This window comes from Ascaphus truei, chromosome 3 (genome assembly GCF_040206685.1).
Source record: "Ascaphus truei isolate aAscTru1 chromosome 3, aAscTru1.hap1, whole genome shotgun sequence".
In the NCBI taxonomy this organism is placed as follows: Eukaryota; Metazoa; Chordata; class Amphibia; order Anura; family Ascaphidae; genus Ascaphus; species Ascaphus truei.
The window spans coordinates 388,421,857-388,445,160 of NC_134485.1; the positions used below are offsets into that span (position 1 = coordinate 388,421,857).

Genomic DNA, 23,304 nt, shown 5'->3' on the forward strand with positions numbered 1-23,304 from the left:
GTGTCGCCAGTGTACATCTTTGGGGTATCCCATAACTCGGGGTCCCCGCTACATACTGTAGCCACAATCTGAAAAGACTTTCTCCACAAAAAAAACCCCTGAAACTCCTAGCCTAGCAATCTCTGCTTGCTGGCACTCCTGAAAAGGCAAAAACACAAAAAATCTTTATTGTCGCAAAATTTACAGACAGTCACATGTGCGACAGCCAGGTCCAAGAGATGACACTCTGGGACCCCAAAACACAGATCAGGGGCAACCAAGTGGGCTGAACCTTTATTATTAAGCCTGATTAGCCCCTCACTGGCACACTAAGATCTCACTAAACCTTTAATTGGGGAGATGGCTTCAGCCATTCTTTTTTACTTAGATGTTGTAATGTTAGTGTAAATATCTCAAGAACTAGAAAATCTTGAAACTAAAATATCCAAAAACATTAAATATATATTCTACAATGTTATTAAAAAAAATAAAAAAACATTGATAGATAGAATATCCAAATGTCTTATACATATTGGAGGATTGTGCTAAATATTGAGTCTTAATTTCTCTTATCCATATTATGATTACTATATAGAATACATGTAGCAATGATTCAATTTTTCTAATTATCTTTACAAAAGTATAGTTCTTAATTCAAATATTGGATATCTAGCTTTCAAACGTAAAATGCCTATTTATTTTTGTTCATATGTTTCTTTGTATAGGTAGATACTGTATATATAATTTAATGAACCAGATACTTTTTCACAATCATAGTGTGTACATAAAATTTTGATACCCCATACATTCAGTCAAAGTCATTGACACGAAGAAAAACATTTTGGACGCAATGGATTTGATGCATAGATAAGCATTTGAAACATGACTATCTATAGTATGCATCAATGTTTTAAAAGAATGTTCCCTTTCTTTACCTTACAGTATGGGCCTGTGTTTGAGTTTTGAGGGACTGGTTAAAAGGAGGAGTTGGCAAATTTACCTATTTTAATAAAATATCACAAGTTGGCATAATTTTTTTCATTTTATATATGACATTTTCTGCCAGGTCTGTGCTGGCATGAACTATTCTTACTAAGGTTATGCATCAAATTTAAGGCACTTGTTTATTTTCTATATATTTGGCGCATGCACAAGCAAGACTATTTTTGTGGGTGCTGTTCAATTAGTTGTACTTTTTAATACTTTTACATATTGTCCTCCACATCTGAGAAGATGCTACAAACCCATAGTACGTCTCGGAAGGAATCTCTTTTTTATCAATGTGGTTCCATTAAAATACATTTATACGTCCGTGAAACTGCTTGTTTTTATAATTATGTACAGCAAATCAAAATATCACTTGTGAGCACATTCACATGTCTCAGACAGGTCGGCAACCCTGATTTTCCCCATTATCTCTTAGCATACAATGCTTCCACTGCAGCCAGGGATTCTGGGAAAAACATGCAAATTATAATTATGGAGAATTTGAAAGGACCTGGAGGCAATAAAGTTGTAATAAAAAAAGAGGGGTGGAGAAATGTTCTGTACACAGAAACAAAGTATGCCAAAGTTATTTTGTTCACACCAAAGGATTACCAATGAAGTGAAATACAATAGCAGTTACTAGCTCGCCAGACTGTAGAATAAATGGTGTATCATTACAGTTATAGTAGTTTATTAATTCTATTATCTATTTATTAATTCTAATAAAAAAGAATGTTTAATATTTTTAAAGGAAGTGTTTTCTATGTTAATTTGGATACTGCTGTTGATAGATTCGCTATTATTTCCTCAGGTAAGTAGAAACCAGAAGTGTTTGTTGTCCTAAATTTAAGAAGTAATTGCTCACATTACTAAATAATCAAAGGTATAGAGGGTGACAAGACAGGCATTTACATTTATTGCAACAATTGTATCTTTTTCTAAATATAATTGCACTGTAAGAGATGTGTGCAGAGGTATGCGAATGGAGATGGTTTAGGGTGAAATTAACATGGCTTTATTGAACCTGTCCCTTTAAACAGCACAGAAATCAAAATATACAAAAACAACAAACACCTATCCCTGTGTAAGGGCTAACTTACTTCCCCCAGTCCCTCTCTTACAAGACTGGAGGAAAAGCCCCTTTCCAGCCCTTCACCCCAAAGTCTCAGCAGTACCTTTAAAGCAGGTGGCCCTTCAGGTCAGTGGTGTCCAGGTGTCTTGGTGTGCTTGAGGGTGCAGCCTCTGGCAAGTTCCTGGGTCCTCTGTGTCCAGGAAAAGAGGTCTGGTCCCCTTGTGTCTTGTTGTCCTCCTGTAGCCACCGTAGCATGACTGTATATTGAATAAAAATATATATATTCTGCGTACATCAAGTATGATAATAAAAGCATTGAGTGTGTAAACACACTGGTTTCCACTCGGTGGCTACTGGTGTGGAAGTGGTGTAGTTTTTCCTCTTGGCGGGCACTCTCAGCAGCAGCTGTATTCCAGGACTCTTCTAGGAACTCCTTCTCATGCTGACGTCATCTCCATAGGGAATAACCCTTCAGGTCAGCTGAGCTCCGTTCCTGATGGTAGCCCCCAAAGGTACCCCTAGGGGTTTAGTAGTGTCCGGAGTGGCTGTTGGGGCTCCTTAATCGAAACCGCCACACATAGAGGGGAGTCTGTTAGCTACAGGCTTCACCAAGGCAAGACACGCTACTGCTTCGTTGCGGGACGTCGCGTGATGACGTCACTGTATCCGCGACTCATGGATCCGTCGGCAAGAGTGTAAAAAGTCTTTCACAGGCCAATAAAGTTCCACACAGTGATGCAGATGATTAAAGCAATGCTATAAAGCGCATAGATCATAGATATAGTTCTTCCAACGCGTTTCGTAGATTTGCGGAACTACCATGGGGACTAGATTTGCCCCCAGTTTCGCAAACCTGTATGTGGGTAAGTGGGTGTCACAATTCATTGGGCCCGGTAAACCTCACCATGGGAATGTCGTAATATGGAGACGCTATATAGACGACATCCTATGTGTGTGGGATGGTGATCAAGAGTCAGCGAATACTTTTATAGCCTACCTTAATGAAAATGACTACAATCTTGAGTTTTCACATAAGATTGATGCGGCTCGGATTGATTTCTTAGATCTGAGACTGACAGCACGAGTGGATGGCACCGTGGAGACTGAGACCTTCTTCAAAGACCTTCTTCAAAGAGGGGGATACTAACAACTTGCTGATGGCAAACAGTAATCACAAAAACACATGGAAGAGTAATATACCAGGAGGGCAATTTATTAGACTCAGACGAAACTGCAGTAATTTAGAAGTTTTTAACGAACAGGCCAAGAAACTGTCTTCTAGATTTAGAGAGAGAGGTTATCCCAAGGAACTACTTGAAAAAGAGATCATGAGGGTACGTAAAATGGATCATAGTGATATGTTAATTCAAAAAGGGTCTAGGAAAGTAATTAAAGCAGGACATATGGCACTAGACGATACTCTTAATGTGGCCTTTATTACTGATTTTAATTCTGTGCATAGGGATATTGAAAACGTTTTTACTAAGCACTGGGGTATTCTGTGCAATGATCCCATTTTGGGGTGTCATTTAAACAAAAAAATGCGTTTTATTTATAGAAGAGCAAAAAAATTTAAGAATTTATTAGCACCAAGTGATGTCCATCTAAACTCTGACACTCCATCTCAGCGGAATTGGTTAGGCTCTAAACCTAAGGGTAATTTTATTTGCGGCAGATGTTCAATTTGTAAATATCAACATCCTGACAAACTTAGTTTTCAGTCTAAAATTACAAATGAAGTTTTTAACATTGATGATTTTATTCTATGTACGACCACTCATATTGTTTATTTATTGGAGTGTGCATGTGGTTATCAATATGTAGGTAGGACCAAACGCAGCCTTAAAGTCAGAATACAAGAACATATCAGAAATATTAAAAATGGTTTTGAGAAACATAGCGTGTCCAGGCACTTTCTGACTCACCATAATAGGGATCCCTCCAATCTTACTTTTAAGGGGATTCAACATATTCCTGTCAATAGGAGAGGCGGAGATAGAGTTAAAGTATTATCCGCGAAAGAAACTTACTGGATACATAAACTAGATACTATGTCCCCGAAAGGGTTAAACGAGGATGTTGACATTTGGGCACTTTATTAACTGTTTTAGCCCTTTCCACTTCCTTGCTGTATTCCACCGTTGTGTTTTATCTCCGCTCTTCCTAGTCTGAATTTTTATCTGGATTTTAACTTTGTTGTCCATTTTTATCTTACTAATACTGTGTTTCTTTAATTACAGAACATTTTTATGTATTTATGTAGCTTTTTTCATTGTTTTCTATTAGGATGTATTTTTAACAGAGTTGTCAATAAAGTTGTTGTTTTAAGAAAAAGTGCTCATATTTCCCTAGTCACTATGACTAGCAAACAACCCAGAGGTGTGAATAATTTAATATTGATTGGTTAACCAATGGGGTTTGTTTGAGAGGTATATATAGACCTCTGGGAAATGTCTGAATTATTCCCCGAAGAAGTAGTTATTACTACGAAACGCGTTGGAAGAACTATATCTATGATCTATGCGCTTTATAGCATTGCTTTAATCATCTGCATCACTGTGTGGAACTTTATTGGCCTGTGAAAGACTTTTTACACTCTTGTCGACGGATCCATGAGTCGCGGATACAGTGACGTCATCACGCGGCGTCCCGCAACGAAGCAGTAGCGTGTCTTCCCTTGGTGAAGCCTGTAGCTAACAGACTCCCCTCTATGTGTGGCGGTTTCGATTAAGGAGCCCCAACAGCCACTCCGGACACTACTAAACCCCTAGGGGTACCTTTGGGGGCTACCATCAGGAATGGAGCTCAGCTGACCTGAAGGGTTATTCCCTATGGAGATGACGTCAGCATGAGAAGGAGTTCCTAGAAGAGTCCTGGAATACAGCTGCTGCTGAGAGTGCCCGCCGAGAGGAAAAACTACACCACTTCCACACCAGTAGCCACCGAGTGGTAACCAGTGTGTTTACACACTCAATGCTTTTATTATCATACTTGATGTACGCAGAAAATATATATTTTTATTCAATATACACTTGTATTACTTACTTCACCATTTGCGTTGTGCGCTGTTTTTTGTTTCCATTTCTTTAGTGTGTTAGGGGGTGCTGAGCCACCCCCTATTATTATAGCAGCAGACGCCATCTTCATTGATTACACGGTTATGTAATTTATTTTATTTGATTCTCACTGTGGTTTTTTGTGGCCTTTATATTGGGCTTCAAAATTAAAAGGGTATAGGCACTGCACCTTATCACTTATTTATCTAGAGGTTAAGTAGTTGCGCACGGTTTATTTTTGTGTAGCATGACTGTATTGGTATTTTGCTTCTCAGTCATAATTCAGTTCTTCCTTCCTAAATTGTGCAGAAAGACGATCGTAGTACTGAGATGGTATTGCGGGTGCGCTTATACAGTAGCAACGCACAGCTTGCTTGATTGTGATGCAGGACTTGTTTCTGGATTGAATCACATTACCAAAATTAGGGAGAGGGATATGTTACCAACCCCCTCTCTAGCTAGAAGCCCACTAATAGATGCACTCCTGGCCTATTAAAACATAACATTTATTATAATGATTAAAAAATTACACACATATAATAGACATGAATCGTGAAAAAATAATAATATAACCTAAAGTGAATTAAAATAAGTAAGAGTAGGTCTGGTACTAGTGAAGCTGACTATCAGGTGTATAGCCCTAGTGTTGAATAATACAGTCTTAGACAACTCCTAGAATTAAATTGGCAATCAATCCACCTGTAGAACCTAACTATATGTAGGGCAACTAATCCTAATGGGTGTAACTACTTAAATTGGTGTAGATGTGCCCAAACCCTGTACTGTAGGATTATACTGGAATTCTAAAATAGTATTCTGTGTGTTTTGTTCATAGGTTTTTTTCCTATGCATCACTCTGTTTTTGGCATTGCGTCTGCATTAATATAACAAAGTATTTCCTTCCTTTAATGAAAATTGTTAGCCAGAAAATGGATATAGCTCCTTAGACCTAGTGGATTTGATGCAAGTACAAGATAAAAAAGTGACACAGTGAGACACAATTTAATACATCACATTATAATCTATGCATCATGTAAGTCCTCCCTAACTCCTCCTTTTGACATTACCCAAATCGCAAGCTGATGCACATGGAGCAAAAACCTTGCTACATTAACGCAAAGAGACGCAAGATGAAAATGACACACATTGTCAATGTTGCTTCAAATTTGTCTTGATCACCTCCAATCTGTTTCTGTTTCCATCTCTCCACCATTCTCTCTTTTGTCTTATTTCTCTATGTGACAGTTCTATCGATTGCTTGTCAATTTAATGGGTAGTACTGTACATTCAATTTAGGTAGCAGTGTACAAGAGCTATCTACTGTATAAATCTTTAAGCAAAGGATCTGTTGTAGTTGAGGGTGAACCTGAAACTCCTTTACATGAATGTGCTCTAGCTGAAAACAAACCAGAGACAGAACTTTTACCATTTTATCAGTAACTGGAAGTCATCTAGTTCTATCCCAGCAACTCCGGGAACATATATACAGTATGTAACATCTCTTTCCATGGCCAATAAAAGAGTTCCACACTTGTACTGTATAATGTCTAATGTATTCTATTCTCCGTGCAGGCTGGTATGGTAAGCAAATAATAGAAGGGCACCAAGAACTTTTCTGTAACTTTAATCAGATGAGCCATTAACAAACTTCTTCTTTGGGATGCTCAGGCAGCACCCCCCAAAGAGGCAAATTAGTTTACTTTTGGGCACTGTATATGGAAATCTATTACATAGCTGCTGGCCATTCCCACCTTCACTGAGACCCATTGGCAGGGTGCCCCCTTGCGTGACTAATAACACCCTAGCACCCTGTGTGTTTGTGCTGCACCCCCTCTCCCCCCCGCATGTTAATGGCCTTGTGAGCCCTCCCATTTCACACCAGTATTTATCTCCCCCCTCTGTCTTTCATTCTTTCCTCCTTCACGCACTCTTCCCCTCCTCCGCTATCACTTAATCCTGCTCCCTCAATCCCCCCTCCTCACAATCATTTCCTCCTCCTCCCCTGGCCACACACAAAATTCCCCCCACAATCCATACAATTCTCCCTCCAACAATACGCACACAAACCTCACCCTCCGAATACAGACACCACTACACCCCACAGATACAGACATACTACACACACACCCAGATATAGACACAGTACACCCTCCATCCCCAGATGCAAACATTCCTGAGATACAAACACCTCCCACCAGATACAGACACAACTACAACCTCCAATATACAATTACCCCCACTACCCTCTCAGATACAATTATCATTACCCCCTAAATGCAATTACCACTATCCCCACCCCAGATACAATTACTTCTTTTCACCCCACATACAATTACCACAGCCCCACCCCTGATAGAATTAGCACTACCCCAGATACAATTGTCACCATCTCATTTACAATTACGACTACCCCCCTCAGATTGTATCCCCAGATACAATTATCACTGCCCCCAACCCAGATACAATTCCCACTACCCCCACTCCAGATATAATTACCTACAATTCCCACTACCCCCACCCCAGATATAATTACCACTACCTCCCACCCCAGATACAATTGACACTACTCCCCCAGATACAATTACAATTACACCTCAGATACAATTACCAATACTCCCAGATAAAATGAACACCCCCCACGATACAATGACCCCATGCTCTCACAATACAATGACCCCCCCCCCCCCACAAATACAATTACTTACACCCACAAATGCAATGACCCACTCCAAATTCAATTACCACATACCTCTGGTTGTTGTCACTGCCGGCCCCCATCTCCCAGCTCTCCCAAGCTGATATGCTTGCTTTTTTCCACGCCTTCCTCTCTCTTCTGTCAATGCACGCCAGAATCTGGGTGCACCCAGAGGTCAGGATCAGCTTCCGGCGCGCACCGGCAGGAGAGAGAGGACAGCGTGGAAAGAAGCAGACAAGCAGTTGGGGAGATCTAGATCTGGGACCCATCAGTGGCGGCAACCAGAGGCCCAGAAACTGGATGTAGACGTTAAGCCCAACTTCCAGCGCCGGTCGGGGCCCCCCAGAGCCACTGGGCCCAGGACACTTATCCCATCTCTCCCCCCCTGTCGGTGGCCCTGGATATCACTAATCACCTTCTAGAAGGTGGATGTGGCTAGGCTCTAACTAGTCATCCTATCCCATGTGATGGATAGAGGCGATACACTGTAGCTATACAGTACTGCAGTTAACCCTCTAATGCACTTAAGTAAGGTACAAATCCCACAGGGGTGCTACATATAACAAAAAAGTAAGGCTCGTGCTTGGCAGTCAGGGTGCTTTCCTTAACCAAAATATGTAGAAAATAAACACAACAAGAACCTTGAAGTAAGAAGTATTTTTTTACTAGCTAAATATATTCATAGAAATAGGAGGATTATCAAATATTTTTAATGTGTATGTAGACATTTCAGAGCTAGTTTATTTTATATGCACTGCACGCTTACTCATTTTACCTCACAGTGCAACATGAAATTCTAATTGAAGATGTGATACTCTGTTTTCCATAGTAAGCTCTGTTCTTTGAAGGGGATTTCCACTTGCCTAACATTTCACAGAACATTTGTTCTCACAATTCAAACAAAGTGACTAAGTCATGCTGACTGTATAAATCTGCAGTTTAGCCACAAAGAACCGGATCATGAGCTAAACCAATGACCATTACTGTGTGTGAAACAAAAAAAAACACTTCTTTGGAAACATACTCTCCAAACATTACTTTTAGACTTTATCGTCCTCTTTACACAGTCTCCCTCATATCCAGTAGAATTTGTATTAGGAATATGCTTAATTGGTTTATGTTAAGATTCAATTATATGCCTTTTGGAGCAGTTTTCATGCTGATACCAATCCTGTACAACACAGTACAGTAAATACTCATGGGATGACCCTTTTATTAACAACATTTTAAGGATATGGCAACTAGAAATGTAAATGATTGGTGCATTGTAAGGCAGGTGAGCTATTTAGTGCACATTGATGTGAAGTAGTTCACCTTTGACCTATTGAAATGTAGCATATTTGTACCAACACATATATTGACTGTATACCATCTAGTAACCTACGCCTACCAGTCAATCATGCATTATATGAATCAGTAAGCCACAATGTGTTTTGCAATATTGGTTTAAAAAAAAAAAAAAAATAAATGACGGAAGTTGTTAATATGTAACCAATCACTAATTCATTGCTTTACTTATTCTATATTAACTCTACCAAAATCCCCGAGACTGAATGATTTCTTCAAACACAATGTGTGGGTAGATGAGCATGGATGCATGGTAATGTGTTGGCATGACATCATTTCAAAATGTCCAGGAAAAAAATGTGCTTGTTAAAACGTTAAAAGGTTAAATAGATCCTGAGTGAAATATTAAATGAATCATAAATATTGCAACATTTTACAGGTCTATATAAGTATTGATGTTGTACACAGCAGCAATCATTGGAAGCTCTAGATACCCTGCCCTGTTAACTGAAACAATGCTGTACCTATTCAGTTGGATCCTCATCTCAACGTCCTATAGCCTCGCAATTCCAAGACCTCCACATGTCTCTACGCTCAGCCCTCTTGATCAGAAGTTTGCAGAGGTATGTCGTACCAAATGCTTAATCCTTCTTTTGTTAATTTATTTGAAAATATTGTCAGGCGCTGTGCAATGTGCATAACAAGAGAGACAGCATATGAAAACTATTGCACAGGAAGAAATGGTTCATGTAAAATTAAAATATATCACTAATATTATGTGATGAATATTAATGACACACAAAAGAACTCCGCCAATTCCACATAAAACTAAAAAGTACTGTAGAATGAGACACGTTAATAGCTTCCAGCGCTAAAATTTGCAATCTTTATTAAAGAAGGTGCTAACCTTCAAACTAAAATTGTGTATACATCAGATTTTTGGGAATACGTTTGGATATTACTTGTACTTGGCCCCTACAGTAGAGGCAACTCTTATTCGAACAAAAACCAGTGGCAATTCCCCAAAAGACCCAGGTACACCCAGGTACATTCTGAATACATGCCTTAAACTTTCCTTAAACTAGCCCCAGCATTTCTACATTGATTAATGGCCTATCAGATTAACAGTGGGGGTCCCTGGCAGTCCCATTCAAACTGAATTGGACTGCCAGGGATCACTGCTGTGTTAATCCTATGGGTCGTTAGTCAATGCAGAAATGCCTTAAATGTGCCTCAAACTAGCCCAGAACATACCCAGCACATACCCAGAATGTAACCCGGCTAGTTTACGGCAAATGTTAGAATAAACGTTGCCTCTACTGTATATTGCACATTTAGCATATAGTACATGTTGGGGAGGGTTGTGCTATTACCCATCCAACTCTATTTGCCCTTGTTCTGTTTTACAGCCACGTTCTTTATTAGCTCCCATTCATTCTTTGAACTAGTCATACTCTCTCTTAGACGACCTGTGACTTTTAGTCTCTCTCTTTTTTGTTTTTTTAACAGTGTTCTCTCTCATTCTGCTTATTTCTTTCCTTCCTCTATTTCCTTCTGTACAAATCTTTCTTTTTAATGAGCTATCACTATTTACTTTGTTGCCCCCATCCTTCTTTCTTCAGCCGGCTCGACACAAGCTCTCATTTTCTCTCAATTTTGCATTGTATCTCAATGTATATGTTTCTTTTAGTCTATTTTTGTTTCTTGGTGAAAGTTACTCCAGGTTCTTATTAGTGTATTTTCAATAATAAAAAATATGCCATATTCTCAAGTTAAAAACCTATTAGTACTGCTCAAAATGCCCCATAGAGACATCACTGTTATTGATACTATACATACTATACATTGTTGATATTGCAAAAGTTATTATGGGCACTGCACTAGCTATATATTACTTATAGGTTCCCCTTAGCATCTGCTTCATACTGTACATCATTTATTTTTCCATCATTAGGCTCAGGCTGGGGGTTTGTATTTTAGAAATTTGTACTAACCATTTTTACCATCTGACTGTGAACATTAAACGCAACTATGTGTACTGTGCAGGACTACTTAGACAAGTTCTTTTTATCTGGAACCAAATCAAGAAAAAATACATTAGAAGAAAAACTTAAAGAAATGCAAAAATTCTTTGGAATGAACGTAACAGGAAGTTTGGACTCAGAAACCATAAATATGATGAAGAAACCCAGATGTGGCATACCTGACGTGGCAGATTTCAGGCTGTTCCCTGGAAAACCAAAATGGACCAAAACTGTCCTGACATATAGGTGGGTTTAAAAATTGAAAGCTTCTCTTACATTTACCGCACTATCACAACTTGACTAACTTGGCTATTTCTACTTGTTACATTTACCCAAACCTTAATTTTAGGGGTTCAAATTAGGATTAACCCAACATTGGTAATGTCTTTACCTAAAATACCTTTTGTATCTAAAGCCCTGTGCAACCTAAAACCTTTCTGACTCACTGCCCCACACGTCTGGAATGCCCTTCCCCTCAATGTCTGACTAGCACCCTCTCTCTCCATGTTACATAGTGTGTGTATTAGTCCAGCCACACCGCCACACCGCCACACCGCCACACCGCCACACCGCCACACCGCCACACCGCCACACCGCCACACCGCCACACCGCCACACCGCCACACAGCCAATCTCAATAGGATTGGAGGGGCGGGGGCTTATTTTATATCCACTAAAGTTGCAGCTTGGCACGATTGACTTCAATGGGAATTTTCAACTGAAAGCAGCTTCTTTGGCTGATATACAATATAGAATACGCCCCTCGGTGTATTACCGAACCATGACATGTTTACATCTAGGGAAAACCAGAAAGACATCAATCGAATTGGTAAAAAGTAACCCTAATTAATTTCTATTTTATACAGAATTCTGAATTATACTCCTGACCTTTCTGTCCCAGCGGTAAATGAAGCAATCCGACTGGCATTGAAGGTGTGGAGCGATGTAACTCCCCTGACATTCAGGAAGGTTTCCAGTAGACAAGCAGATATATTTATACAATTTTCAGCACGCTGTAAGTCAACTAAGTTTTGTATTTTGGAAGTGAAAAAAAAAAATACGTTTAATGCTAATAAAAACGTCTATTAGAATTAAATGTATCATTTTGTACAATAATTAAGTGAAAATGAAGCAAGGTATTATTTTAAAAAATTCAACGCCGGACCCATTTTATTAAATTAGTGATGGAATAAAAGTCAACAAATATAGATAGTGACATATATTGAAAGGAAACATCCTTGCTTTTTGTCTGTGTACATTTTCATCATGGATAGAAGGATTTGTATTTGTACATTAGTGGCTGAAATTAAAAAAAAAAACATTTAATTAAAGAATATAAATATATCAAGCTATCAGTAATATACCTATTAATCAATTGATAATACACTACATATTTTGGTACACTCATCCCCCTTCTGCCTTTCTCTCTCACTTTGAATCCTGGCTCTCTTTCTTCCTCTCCTCAGACTCCCCTGTTCTTCTCCTTGGGGACTTCAATTGCCACATTGATGACCCCTCTCTCCCTTGGGCTTCCCGCTTTCTTTTTCTAACCTCTTCTTTTGGCCTTCAACAGTGGACTGCAGCCAGCACCCACAAGGATGGCCACTACTTAGACCTGGTTTTCACTAAGAACTTCTCTCTCTCCGATTTCTCCATTTCCCCTTTTCCTCTCTCTGACCATCATCTCATCTCATTCTCTCTATCTCGCTTCTCCCCTTCTCCACCTCCATCTACACCCCGGTTCTGCAGAAACCTGCGCTCTATTCACTTACCTGACTTTGAGTCCACTTTACGCTCCTCCCTCTCCTCTCTCAGCTCTGCTACAGACCCCGACAACCTGGTCAGGAACTACAACTCTGTCTTGTCCTCCTCTCTTGATCTACATGCCCCACTTTCTCTCTGCCGCACTCGCCCTTATAATCCTAGACCCTGGCTAAATTCCCACACACGCATGCTGCGTTCCTCCACTCGTTCCTCTGAACGCCTCTGGAGGAAGTCTCACACTCTCGCAGACTTCCTTCACTACAAATTTATGCTATCCTGTTTCAACTCTGCCCTCTCGCAAGCTAAACAAGCCTACTTTTCTGCACTAATCAACATGCACAAGTCTAACCCACGTCAACTGTTCTCTGTCTTTGATACTCTACTCAAACCACCCTCAGCTGCCTCTCCTTCCTCCATCTCCGCTCAGGACTTTGCTGACTATTTTAAGGAAAAGGTGGAATCCATACGTCAGAACATCCCCTGTTTCTTCTTCCCATCCTACACCTCTTCCTAACTCTCCTCCTGCCTTCCTTGACTCGTTTTCCACTGTCTCAGAGGAGGATGTGTCGCTGTTGATCACCACTTCTCCCTCTACCACTTGCCCTCTTGACCCCATTCCCTTCCATCTCCTAAAACCTCTTGCTCCTACTATAATCCCTACGCTCACACACATTTTTAACTCCTCCCTCTGCTCTGGAACCTTTCCATCCTCCTTCAAACATGCAACAGTCATACCATTACTCAAAAACAGCAAGCTTGACCCTACCTGTCTTTCTAACTATCGACCTGTCTCCCTCCTGCCTTTTGCCTCTAAACTCCTTGAACGTCTTGTATTCTCTCGCTTGCTCCATTTTCTCAACACCTATTCTCTCCTAGACCCTATACAATCTGGCTTCCGCACTGCTCACTCCACGGAAACAGCCCTCGCTAAAATAACTGACGACCTCCATGCTGCCAAAGACAGAGGTCATTACACTCTGCTCATATTACTCGACCTCTATGCAGCATTTGACACCGTGGACCACCCTCTTCTCCTTCACATTCTCCATACTCTTGGTATTCGGAACAAAGCTCTATCCTGGATCTCATCCTATGTCTCCCATCATACTTTCAGTGTCTCTTCTGCTAACACCTCCTCCTCCTCTATTGATCTCTCTGTGGGGGTACCCCAGGGCTCTGTCCTGGGACCTCTTCTCTTTTCTCTGTACACACTCTCTCTAGGTGACCTAATAACATCTTTTGGGTTTAAATATCACCTCTATGCTGATGACACACAAATATACTTTTCAACACCTGACCTTACACCTGCTGTACAGACCAAAGTTTCTGAATGTCTCTGTGCTATATCATCCTGGATGGCCCTCCGTCGCCTTAAACTCAACATGGCTAAAACAGAGCTCTTCATACTTCCTCCCAAACCTGGCCCTACTTCCTCCTTCCACATTACTGTTGGAACTACGATCATCCACCCAGTAGCCCAAGCACGATGCCTAGGGGTCACACTCGACTCCTCTCTCACATTCGCCCCTCACATTCAAAACATTTCTAAAACTTGTCGCTTTTTTCTCCGCAATATAACAAAGATACGCCCTTTCCTCTGTTGCTCGACTGCTAAAACTCTGACTCAGGCCCTCATTCTCTCCCGTCTTGATTACTGTAACCTCCTGCTGTCCGGCCTTCCTGCCTCTCACCTGTCTCCCCTACAATCTATCCTAAATGCTGCTGCCAGAATCACTCTACTCTTTTCTAGATCTGTCTCAGCATCTCCCCTCCTGAAATCCCTCTCCTGGCTTCCAATCAAATCCCGCATCTCACACTCCATTCTTCTCCTCACTTTTAAAGCTTTACACTCTTCTGCCCCTCCTTACATCTCAGCCCTAATTTCTCGCTATGCACCATCCCGACTTTTGCGTTCTGCTCAAGGATGTCTTCTTTCTACCCCCTTTTTATCTAAAGCCCTCTCCCGCCTTAAACCTTTTTTACTGACTGCCCCACACCTCTGGAATGCCCTTCCCCTCAGTACCCGACTAGCACCCTCTCTATCCACCTTTAAGACCCACCTTAAGACACACTTGCTTAAAGAAGCATATGAATAGCACTGTGAACATTCTGAACACATGATACATAAAACTTGGCCCCCTGCAGACGCACTTACCAGAACTCCCTCCTCCTGTCTCTGTACGTTCTCCCTACCTACCAATTAGATTGTAAGCTCCTCGGGGCAGGGACTCCTCTTCCTTAATGTTATGTTTGTCTAAAGCACTTATTCCCATGATCTGTTATTTATATTATCTGTTATTTATTCGATTACCACATGTATTACTACTGTGAAGCGCTATGTACATTAATGGCGCTATATAAATAAAGACATACAATACAATACACAAATGCACCATTTAGTTGAAATGGGCAAAACCGTGTATGTGAAATCAGAACCTAAGAGAATCTTACATTCCCAAACCAAATACAAAAGCAAAACTAAATCCCTTAAGATTTTTAGAATCTTATATATAATATTTTAGAATATTAAGAATATTAGAATATTAATATTTAAAATATTTAGACCTCCCATATAGACACATGGGATAGAAAACTCTATATAAAGGGAACACATTAGGATGATACAATAAATACAGTACCAAAAAGTGCTAAAAACTGTGCTTTTTAAGACTTTGGGGCTCATTCAATATAATCAGAAGCTGAATACCCCCATGAACGTGACTGATTATACTTAATTACCCCCTTTTTATATATTTAAAGAAGTTGTTGCATAACCTGTGTATGAGAGATGTGTGTGGTGTGCGCCCAAAAATCTCAAAAAAAAATCTCCTCTGTTTAAAAAATAAATAAAAATGCTGGAAGGTCCAATTGTCAGCAAGACTTCTAAACGCAAGGACTCTCCGAAGGTCAAATTCGTCATGTGACCTATGTAGCTTTTGTTCTTTTTACAAAACCTTGAGAAAATTTGAACAGCATAGCAAATTGGTACATTTTGCACCCTTCAAAACAAAAAAACAGCATTTTCACGACATGAAAAATTACACAAACTTCATGAGAAAGTTTGTGAACTGGCCTAATAAAACTGGGGCGCAGTAGCCCCACCTTATGATGCTGTTGATGCTTTAATCACCAATACCGGACCACTGAAAGTACGAGGAAACACCCATTTTTAGGAACTCTACTATTGATTTGTTCTTTGTTCTCCCTTTTTCCCCCAACAATTTGCACATTTGTTATCTATTCCTTACTGTTATAAAGGAAACATGGATGTCTGCAGTGCTTTAGAAGTCTACAGATTGGATATCTAAAAGACAAAACAAAATAACTATTTTCCCTTTCTTTTCTTTTTTTTCTTTCATTTTTAGCTCATGGTGATTCCATTCCATTTGATGGCCCTGGCAATGTGCTAGCACATGCATATGCTCCCGGTCCTGGTTTGGGAGGTGATGCTCACTTCGACGAGGATGAAAAATGGTCCAATTCTAATTTAGGTACACAATCTTTTCTACATGTGTTTTCCTTCGGTATTATTCCCTGAGCCCAATATAATTCTTACATTTCTAGTTGGCAGTTACACTGTATAATCAGAGTGTCTTTGTATTCACAGCTATTGAGTCCCTAAAGCAAGTACTGCACTGTATGATTGTATCATATCATTCGATATGGTTATATTTAGTACAGTTGATACCAGATGCAGATCACTGGAACAATTTGTATATAAAGTTATATAATGTGAAGAGCTAAACTATGTGAGGCTCTGCTGTTGCAAGTTCAGCTCCAAGGACATGTTAAGTCAGGGTAAGGTCTCAGCACAGGAAGGTTAAAAAATCAAAGCTGCCTGAATTTCTTTGGGTACAGTGGCTTACATTTCTACTGTACTTTAAGGTTTAGTTTTAAAAAAGGTTATTTACAGTATGGGCAGGGAAAATATGGAACTTAATACTGGTGGAAACGGTGATGGCAGACACAGAAGATACGTTTAAGAAAGGATTAGATAACATTTTATGAAGGGATATGCCGAACAAGTTAAAACGTGGGCAGTACAGTGATTCAGTGAGTGATCATATTTGAATCAGGAATTCATTATTTTGCCATTGCGATATGTTGTGCATTTGTGCAGTTTTTATTTTTTTTAGAAAATATAGAAAGTGGCACACACTACTCATAGATAACTAAATAAAGTGTTCTCTCACTGGTGCTCACCCTCCGTTGATCGCGGTGTGTCAAAGCTGGATCCAAAATTTGCAAGTGGTTATGTTGAAGGAAGCACATAGGAATCAGGATTGTAAAAAAGTTACTCTCTGTTTTAATCCACAAGAAGAGCAGGTACAGTACAAAAATGTGACGTTACAGGGCACAAAAGCCCTTTCCTCAGACCCTACATCTTAAGGGTATGGGTAATACCTTAAAGTGTAGGGTCTGAGAAAAGGGCTTTTGTGCCCTGAAACATCACATGTCTGTACCAGCTCTGCTTATGGATCAAAACACAGAGTACACTTCTTAAATCCGGATTCCTGTGTGATTCCTTCACCACAACTACTTCTTTTTCAAAATGTATTTATCTTCCTTTGGGCCAATATACAAGTAAGAATACCCAACCCAGTTAAAATTTAGCAAAGGCTGGACATGAATTTGACCTTTTGCCTCATTTTAATCTTGTCTGTAACGGTTACATACACCTATATTATCTCTAACTGTACATGCAATGTCTTTAAATATAATGAATAACCTCTGTCCACTTAATGTAACCATGTATTGTTCTCATAACTGTGCCCAGGACATACTTGAAAATGAGAGTTGACTCGCAATGTTTTACTTCCTGGTAAAACATTTTATAAATAAATACAATTATAGTTAGGGTGACCAGATTTACAAAAGTAAAAACCGGGACACATTAAAAAAAATATTTATAAAACAAATGACATCACCAACTGTGCCCCTTCTCCTTAAAAGTCTCTCTCCGGGACATTTTACAGACTGTCGGGCAGCCGGGACAGGCCTTAAAAAAACAGGACTGTCCCGGCTAAACCGCGGCACCTGGTCACCCTAATTATAGTAATATGTTACTTTGTTTACAGGTTTCTTTTTTTTTTAAATAGCATCAACAAAATAGCAAAAGCTATTTAAGAATACAAACTTTATTTCAGGGATTTTTATTGTTGGTAACATATCTGTAGATAGAAATGCATTGTTGGGAAGCAATCTTAGCCTTATACTGTATGCATTGCCAATAAAAAAGGTGTTTTTTTTTTTTGGTGTTGCAGGATTCAATTTGTTTCTTGTTGCTGCACATGAATTTGGTCATTCTTTGGGATTAGAGCACTCTATTGACCGCAGAGCTTTGATGTACCCTACCTATGGTTATACAAACCCGAATAATTTCCGCTTGGCCCAAGATGACATCAGAGGTATACAGACATTATATGGTGAAAAGCCACGGCGCAAATAGCACTCATCGTTATATCAGCCTCTTATTACTCTATCTACAGTATCAGTGTCTGTGTCAAATAAAATAAACTTTTCTTCAGATTTTATATCTTCAGCATGGGTTTTGTATAAACATGGCGATTTAATTGTGCACAGAAGAGTACAATAATAGCAAAAAATAATACATGCAACCATAATGCAGATGTAACCATCCTGGCTGTTCCTCCAGATCAACCTACAGTATGTTGTTGATACTCAGAAAATCACAGAGTTTTGAAAGGATTCAATGGCAGTGATAAGGCAGAAGCCATATGGAAAAATAAAGTCTGCTAAATTTGTATGTGTTTTATATTGGTAGAGTTTATTAACTGAGAACATGGAATGTGTTTGGGTTGCCAAGACAAGTGGAAATTCCAAGGTTTAGGGTTAAGAAAGGGTTCTTTACCTTACGGACTTTGGAAGAGGGTCAGTTATAGTGTGCTTTCAAGTGCGTAGCTGAGATGCTTCCAAACATCTATACGTTACAGATCTGGTATTTAAATCAGCTAACAAACAACTCAAGTATTTATTGTTTCAATCTCCCTGCATGCTTTACCTTGATTTACATTTCTATATAAAATAAAACATGTATATCATATATTTCTAGTCTATGTTGTACCATAAAGCTGTCATAAATAAATTGGTTCTGTTTATCCTAACTGTGTTTATCCCTGACAGATACAAAAAAAAAACTTGTTCTCAGAACTTGTTCTGCAATACATTACTTACTATGTTCCCTTGCTGGGCTAATCAATGCCCCCTAAAAAAATGGCATTTTATTCATAAATTACCCATGAACAAATATAAAAACAATTGACTGTCGTCACTGAGGGTGAATCTCCAATAAACAGAATGTGTACCACATCTATCAGTATGTAATACTATGAGGATAAACTGTGTCAGCTTACACATTATGAATGTAAAATAGTAATACCTGGAAAAACTCAAACGTTCATGCAAGAAAGAGAATATTAATTGTGAACACCAAATAGCAGTCAAATATGCAGACGAAAAACAAGATCTATAGCACTAAAAAAAAAACACTTGAAATAATATACTGTATGGTGTCTAATGTGGATTATCCCTGAAATACTGTGCTGCTGGACTGAAGGGACTGTTCCTTAGTCCATTTTGATTCTAGAAATCGAGAGAGAAAAAACAACGCAAAAAATAAAAACTCAGAATTATGTGTTGAAAGAGAGAAGACAGAAAAAGGAGGAAACAAAAGAGAAGGAGAAAAAAATATATATATACACGGGCCTATACAATAAACTTCGATAAGTTCAGTGCATTACCGATCGGGTTTGCATTATCTTACCACCAATCTAGCGGTTAACCGCTAAGGTAATGAAGTTGGCTGTAATTTTATTTTTTATTACCCAAGATTGAATCTGGGTATCTCCGGAGCTGAAATGAGTGTGGGTCAGCTCCAGATCCTATGCAGTAAAAATGCAGTAACAATAAAGCCATTTTAGTGCGAAATTGCCCTGTTATCGAAGCTTTGCACTATCGCTTGAAAAGGCCACTTAACCAGCATTAATGCACTTATCTAGTGAAAAGGCCCAGTAGTGTAATACAGTTTTTGCAAACACACAATCCCATCAATCTCTAACCCTAGAACCCACCACATCATATATATTTGTGTCAAAAGGAGTGCTACTGAGCGTGGCCAAATGTATACAACAAAAGGCAAAAATACCCAATGCTACCTCCAATGTGACACAATACATAGTTAAATACTTCAATATTATGTAGCCCTTTTTCTGAACACCTTCCTAAGGGACTACTAGTGCTGTACTTAACCTGTGGCTCCAGGAGATATGAGCCTCCGCTAGCTGGGAGCCTGGGGTAAGGATTCTAGCGCAGCGCCTCCACTTACCCAGGATCCCCGTTACGTAAGATCGCCCTGGGCAAGAAACATACCAACAATGCGTGCAACCAAGTTTACTGTGTGTAAGTAACCACGTCTTACCCCCTACATAACATCACACATAACTTATACTATACGTTGAAGTCCTTGTACTACGCGGCTCGGCCGCATTCCTAGTGAAGTTGTCCTGTATAACAGTGGCTCTGCCACGCTCTAGAGAGTGTTGTCCTTGCAAGAGGGTAGCTAATATCTGGACATCGAGATGTCCAGCCGTCTGATCCCAGATGACTGTCCACAACTCCGTGCGCTGTCCCTATCTAAGGTGACAATACTCTCCACTACCGGGCGTCCCTACAGTACCGCAGCCTACGGTGACTCAGGGGAAATCTCCTATGGGCCTGGGGGTAATAGTTGGCCTATGCAGGCGGGTCACGGACCCCCTGCACTCACACTACCTCCTCTCGCTCGGTCCCGAGCTCCTCTGCCTAGCGTGGTCGCTGCCCCCACGCTTCCTGTTCCGTCTCCGTAATCCCCGCCCTCTCTTTGGCTCCTAGCATCAGGTGATTGCCCCAGAGCTCGCGGGAGTTGCCGTCCATTATCAGAGCCTTTCCTTATTGGCCGCGCGCTCGCGCGCTCCCCTTACGCAGGCGCGACCTTACGACCTTGTCAGTGCCCTTAGCGATATTGCGCAACAACATGGCGGCACCCTGTATACCGTGCCGTCGCGGAACCTGCCATACACACGCAACGGGTTTTAGCACAGCCTTACAATTAGAATTCTCATGAGTAAGGGTCATTTAGTTAAACCCTTTGGCCAAAGCGTTATAAGCCGGCAGCCACTTCATGGCTCATTTGCCTCTGTAGTGGAGTGTGAATGATCCCAGTGGACCTGTCCTGCCTCTGTTGGAGGGAGAATGACTGCAGTGAGTCTATCCATACAGCAAAATTAAAAAAACCTTCTTTACTTTAAAAAGTAGGGAGGGGTGAGCTTAAACCCTGGAGGAGGGGCCACCACCCTCCAAACAACTGATACCAGTTGAATATTGATATAGTTACATAGTTACATGGTAGATGAGGTTGAAAAAAGACATATGTCCATCAAGTTCAACCTATCCTACATTTAGACGGCAGATACTTATTCTATATATGTACTTACAGTATATTAATCCAGAGGAAGGCAAACAAAAAAACAAAACATTGATTTCTCATATATGTATGAGACAAAATGTGTCATCTACATTAGCTCCTAGCAGCAAGTCTTTGAACTGTTGCCTTTAGAAATGGGATAAGATAAGACATCAGATATACCGGAGGTTTACCTGGGAAGATTTTTAAAATGACGCTGACATATGACATTTGCACTGTTAAATTTAAACCATTGGAGGAGATTGTTGGTGCGTAATACAAGGGTGCACATACTTCCTCCGCTGCGTCCCCCTGCCTGTTCTCCTCCTGTGTCGCGCATTCCCCCTCCCCCGCCTCATCATTTGACGCCACGTCTCCATGGCAATGGGCGTCAAATGACGTTGAGGGGTCATGTGACATCACTTCACATGACCCTGCGGCATCACCTGACTCCGCATTGCCATGGAGACGTGTGGACTGAAGCCGGGTAATTGAATTACAAAGAACTCGCGCTCTCAGCACGGGGCCTCTGTAAACGCCACACCCCTCCAAAAAAGTATTGCGTCCCCATTTTGCGCACTCCTGACTTAATGTATATTTTAGAACTAAAAAGATGAATTGCATGTGTAAATAACACTTTCTAGTACAAAACAGGTGACATAGGTGATATTAACTGAAAGCTCACTTTCCCCCACCCTATTGAAGATATGGTGACTACGGTGTGTGATGCGTTACCTGTGGCTCACAGAAGGCCTGAACCTCTGCCGTTGGGAGCCTGGGGTGTACCTGATTCTTATGGTGACAGTGCCTCCACCTGCAAGGGATCCCAACATGGAGGGATGTACCCTTACAGGAACAATAATAATCATACACGCACACAAATATATATGCTAACAACCGTTTACTGAACACAAATAATATGGGTACCCTGTACCCACAGTAATATAGCCCCCAACCTGATACCAACAGTGAGTGTCCCCAGAGTATATTGCGTGCCAGGCACCAATTCCCTGATGTCCCTTTTCCCAAAGTCAAGGCCCACCCAAAGTGTTGGAGATAGCGCTATCCCATGGAGTGTTAGTGCACTAGGTTAGGTACCTGCCCGGGGCTCCAGCACCCGGGTATTGCAGAATGACAAAGAGGATCTTTCTGATCCAACGTTGTCCGCGATGGTGTCCGCCTCCGCATGGGGGTGAATTCCGGCGGGGATAATATCACCCTACCGTCTTTACCGCCTAGCTGGTCTGGTCCCAGACCACAGGCCGCAGTCACCGCGGGGCGTCTCACCGGTGCTGTACCTGACTATAGGAAGCTACAGGGAAAGGTCCCTGACTATGGGCTTTCCCTATAGCAACCACAAGCAACAGTGATTTGGGGCGTAACTGGGGCCTAAGGGGGAAGATATGGCCTAGTCCAGGGGAGCACTGCTCTCTGGACACTACCTGCTCCTCAGAGGTCCCTCTTCCGACTGGCGTGGCTCACAGCATGCCAAATGTATCCATCTCAGGGAGCAGGGGATTGCTGCAGCCCTATTGGCTGGTTCCTGGCACCTGACTAACTGCCCCTGTGCATTGTGGGGCTTGTAGTCTCCGCGGAGCCCTGGCAAGTAATGACCCCGCTTGCGCACACATACTGCGCATGCGTGATCTTCTCGCAATGATCGCCGGCTGCGCATGTGTGAACTGTCCTGCGCATGCGCGGCTACATAGAAAATGGCGGAGCCCTGCAAAGGGAGCCATCGGCGAACCGCTCGCCCCCCCGGAACGCTGAAACAACCTACTTCCTCCCCACACTCACCGGAGGCACGTGCATGCTCCCGCTGGCACCCACAGCGCTCCCATTCACAGCGGAGATGAGAGGGACTAAAGGGAAGCCTAAGGGGGAACCAAATAACAAACACACAACTCAAGCTCAAGCAAGTTCTAATCCCAGAATTTACCACATCATAGATAGAATGGTAGATAGATAGATAGATAGAT

General features: G+C 41.0%; 1 protein-coding gene across 1 annotated transcript in view; it reads left to right on the plus strand.

Moving 5' to 3' along the window:
- Positions 1–9,521: 9,521 nt before the first annotated feature.
- The window catches only part of LOC142490785 (stromelysin-1-like), a 42,791-nt gene continuing 29,008 nt past the window's right edge, over positions 9,522–23,304 (plus strand). The window contains exons 1-5 of the mRNA XM_075593205.1: positions 9,522–9,699; positions 11,123–11,346; positions 11,967–12,115; positions 16,230–16,355; positions 18,129–18,312. Of these exons, the coding sequence (XP_075449320.1) occupies positions 9,532–9,699; positions 11,123–11,346; positions 11,967–12,115; positions 16,230–16,355; positions 18,129–18,312 (851 nt within the window). The 5' untranslated portion in view covers positions 9,522–9,531. The remainder of the gene's footprint in view (positions 9,700–11,122; positions 11,347–11,966; positions 12,116–16,229; positions 16,356–18,128; positions 18,313–23,304) is intronic.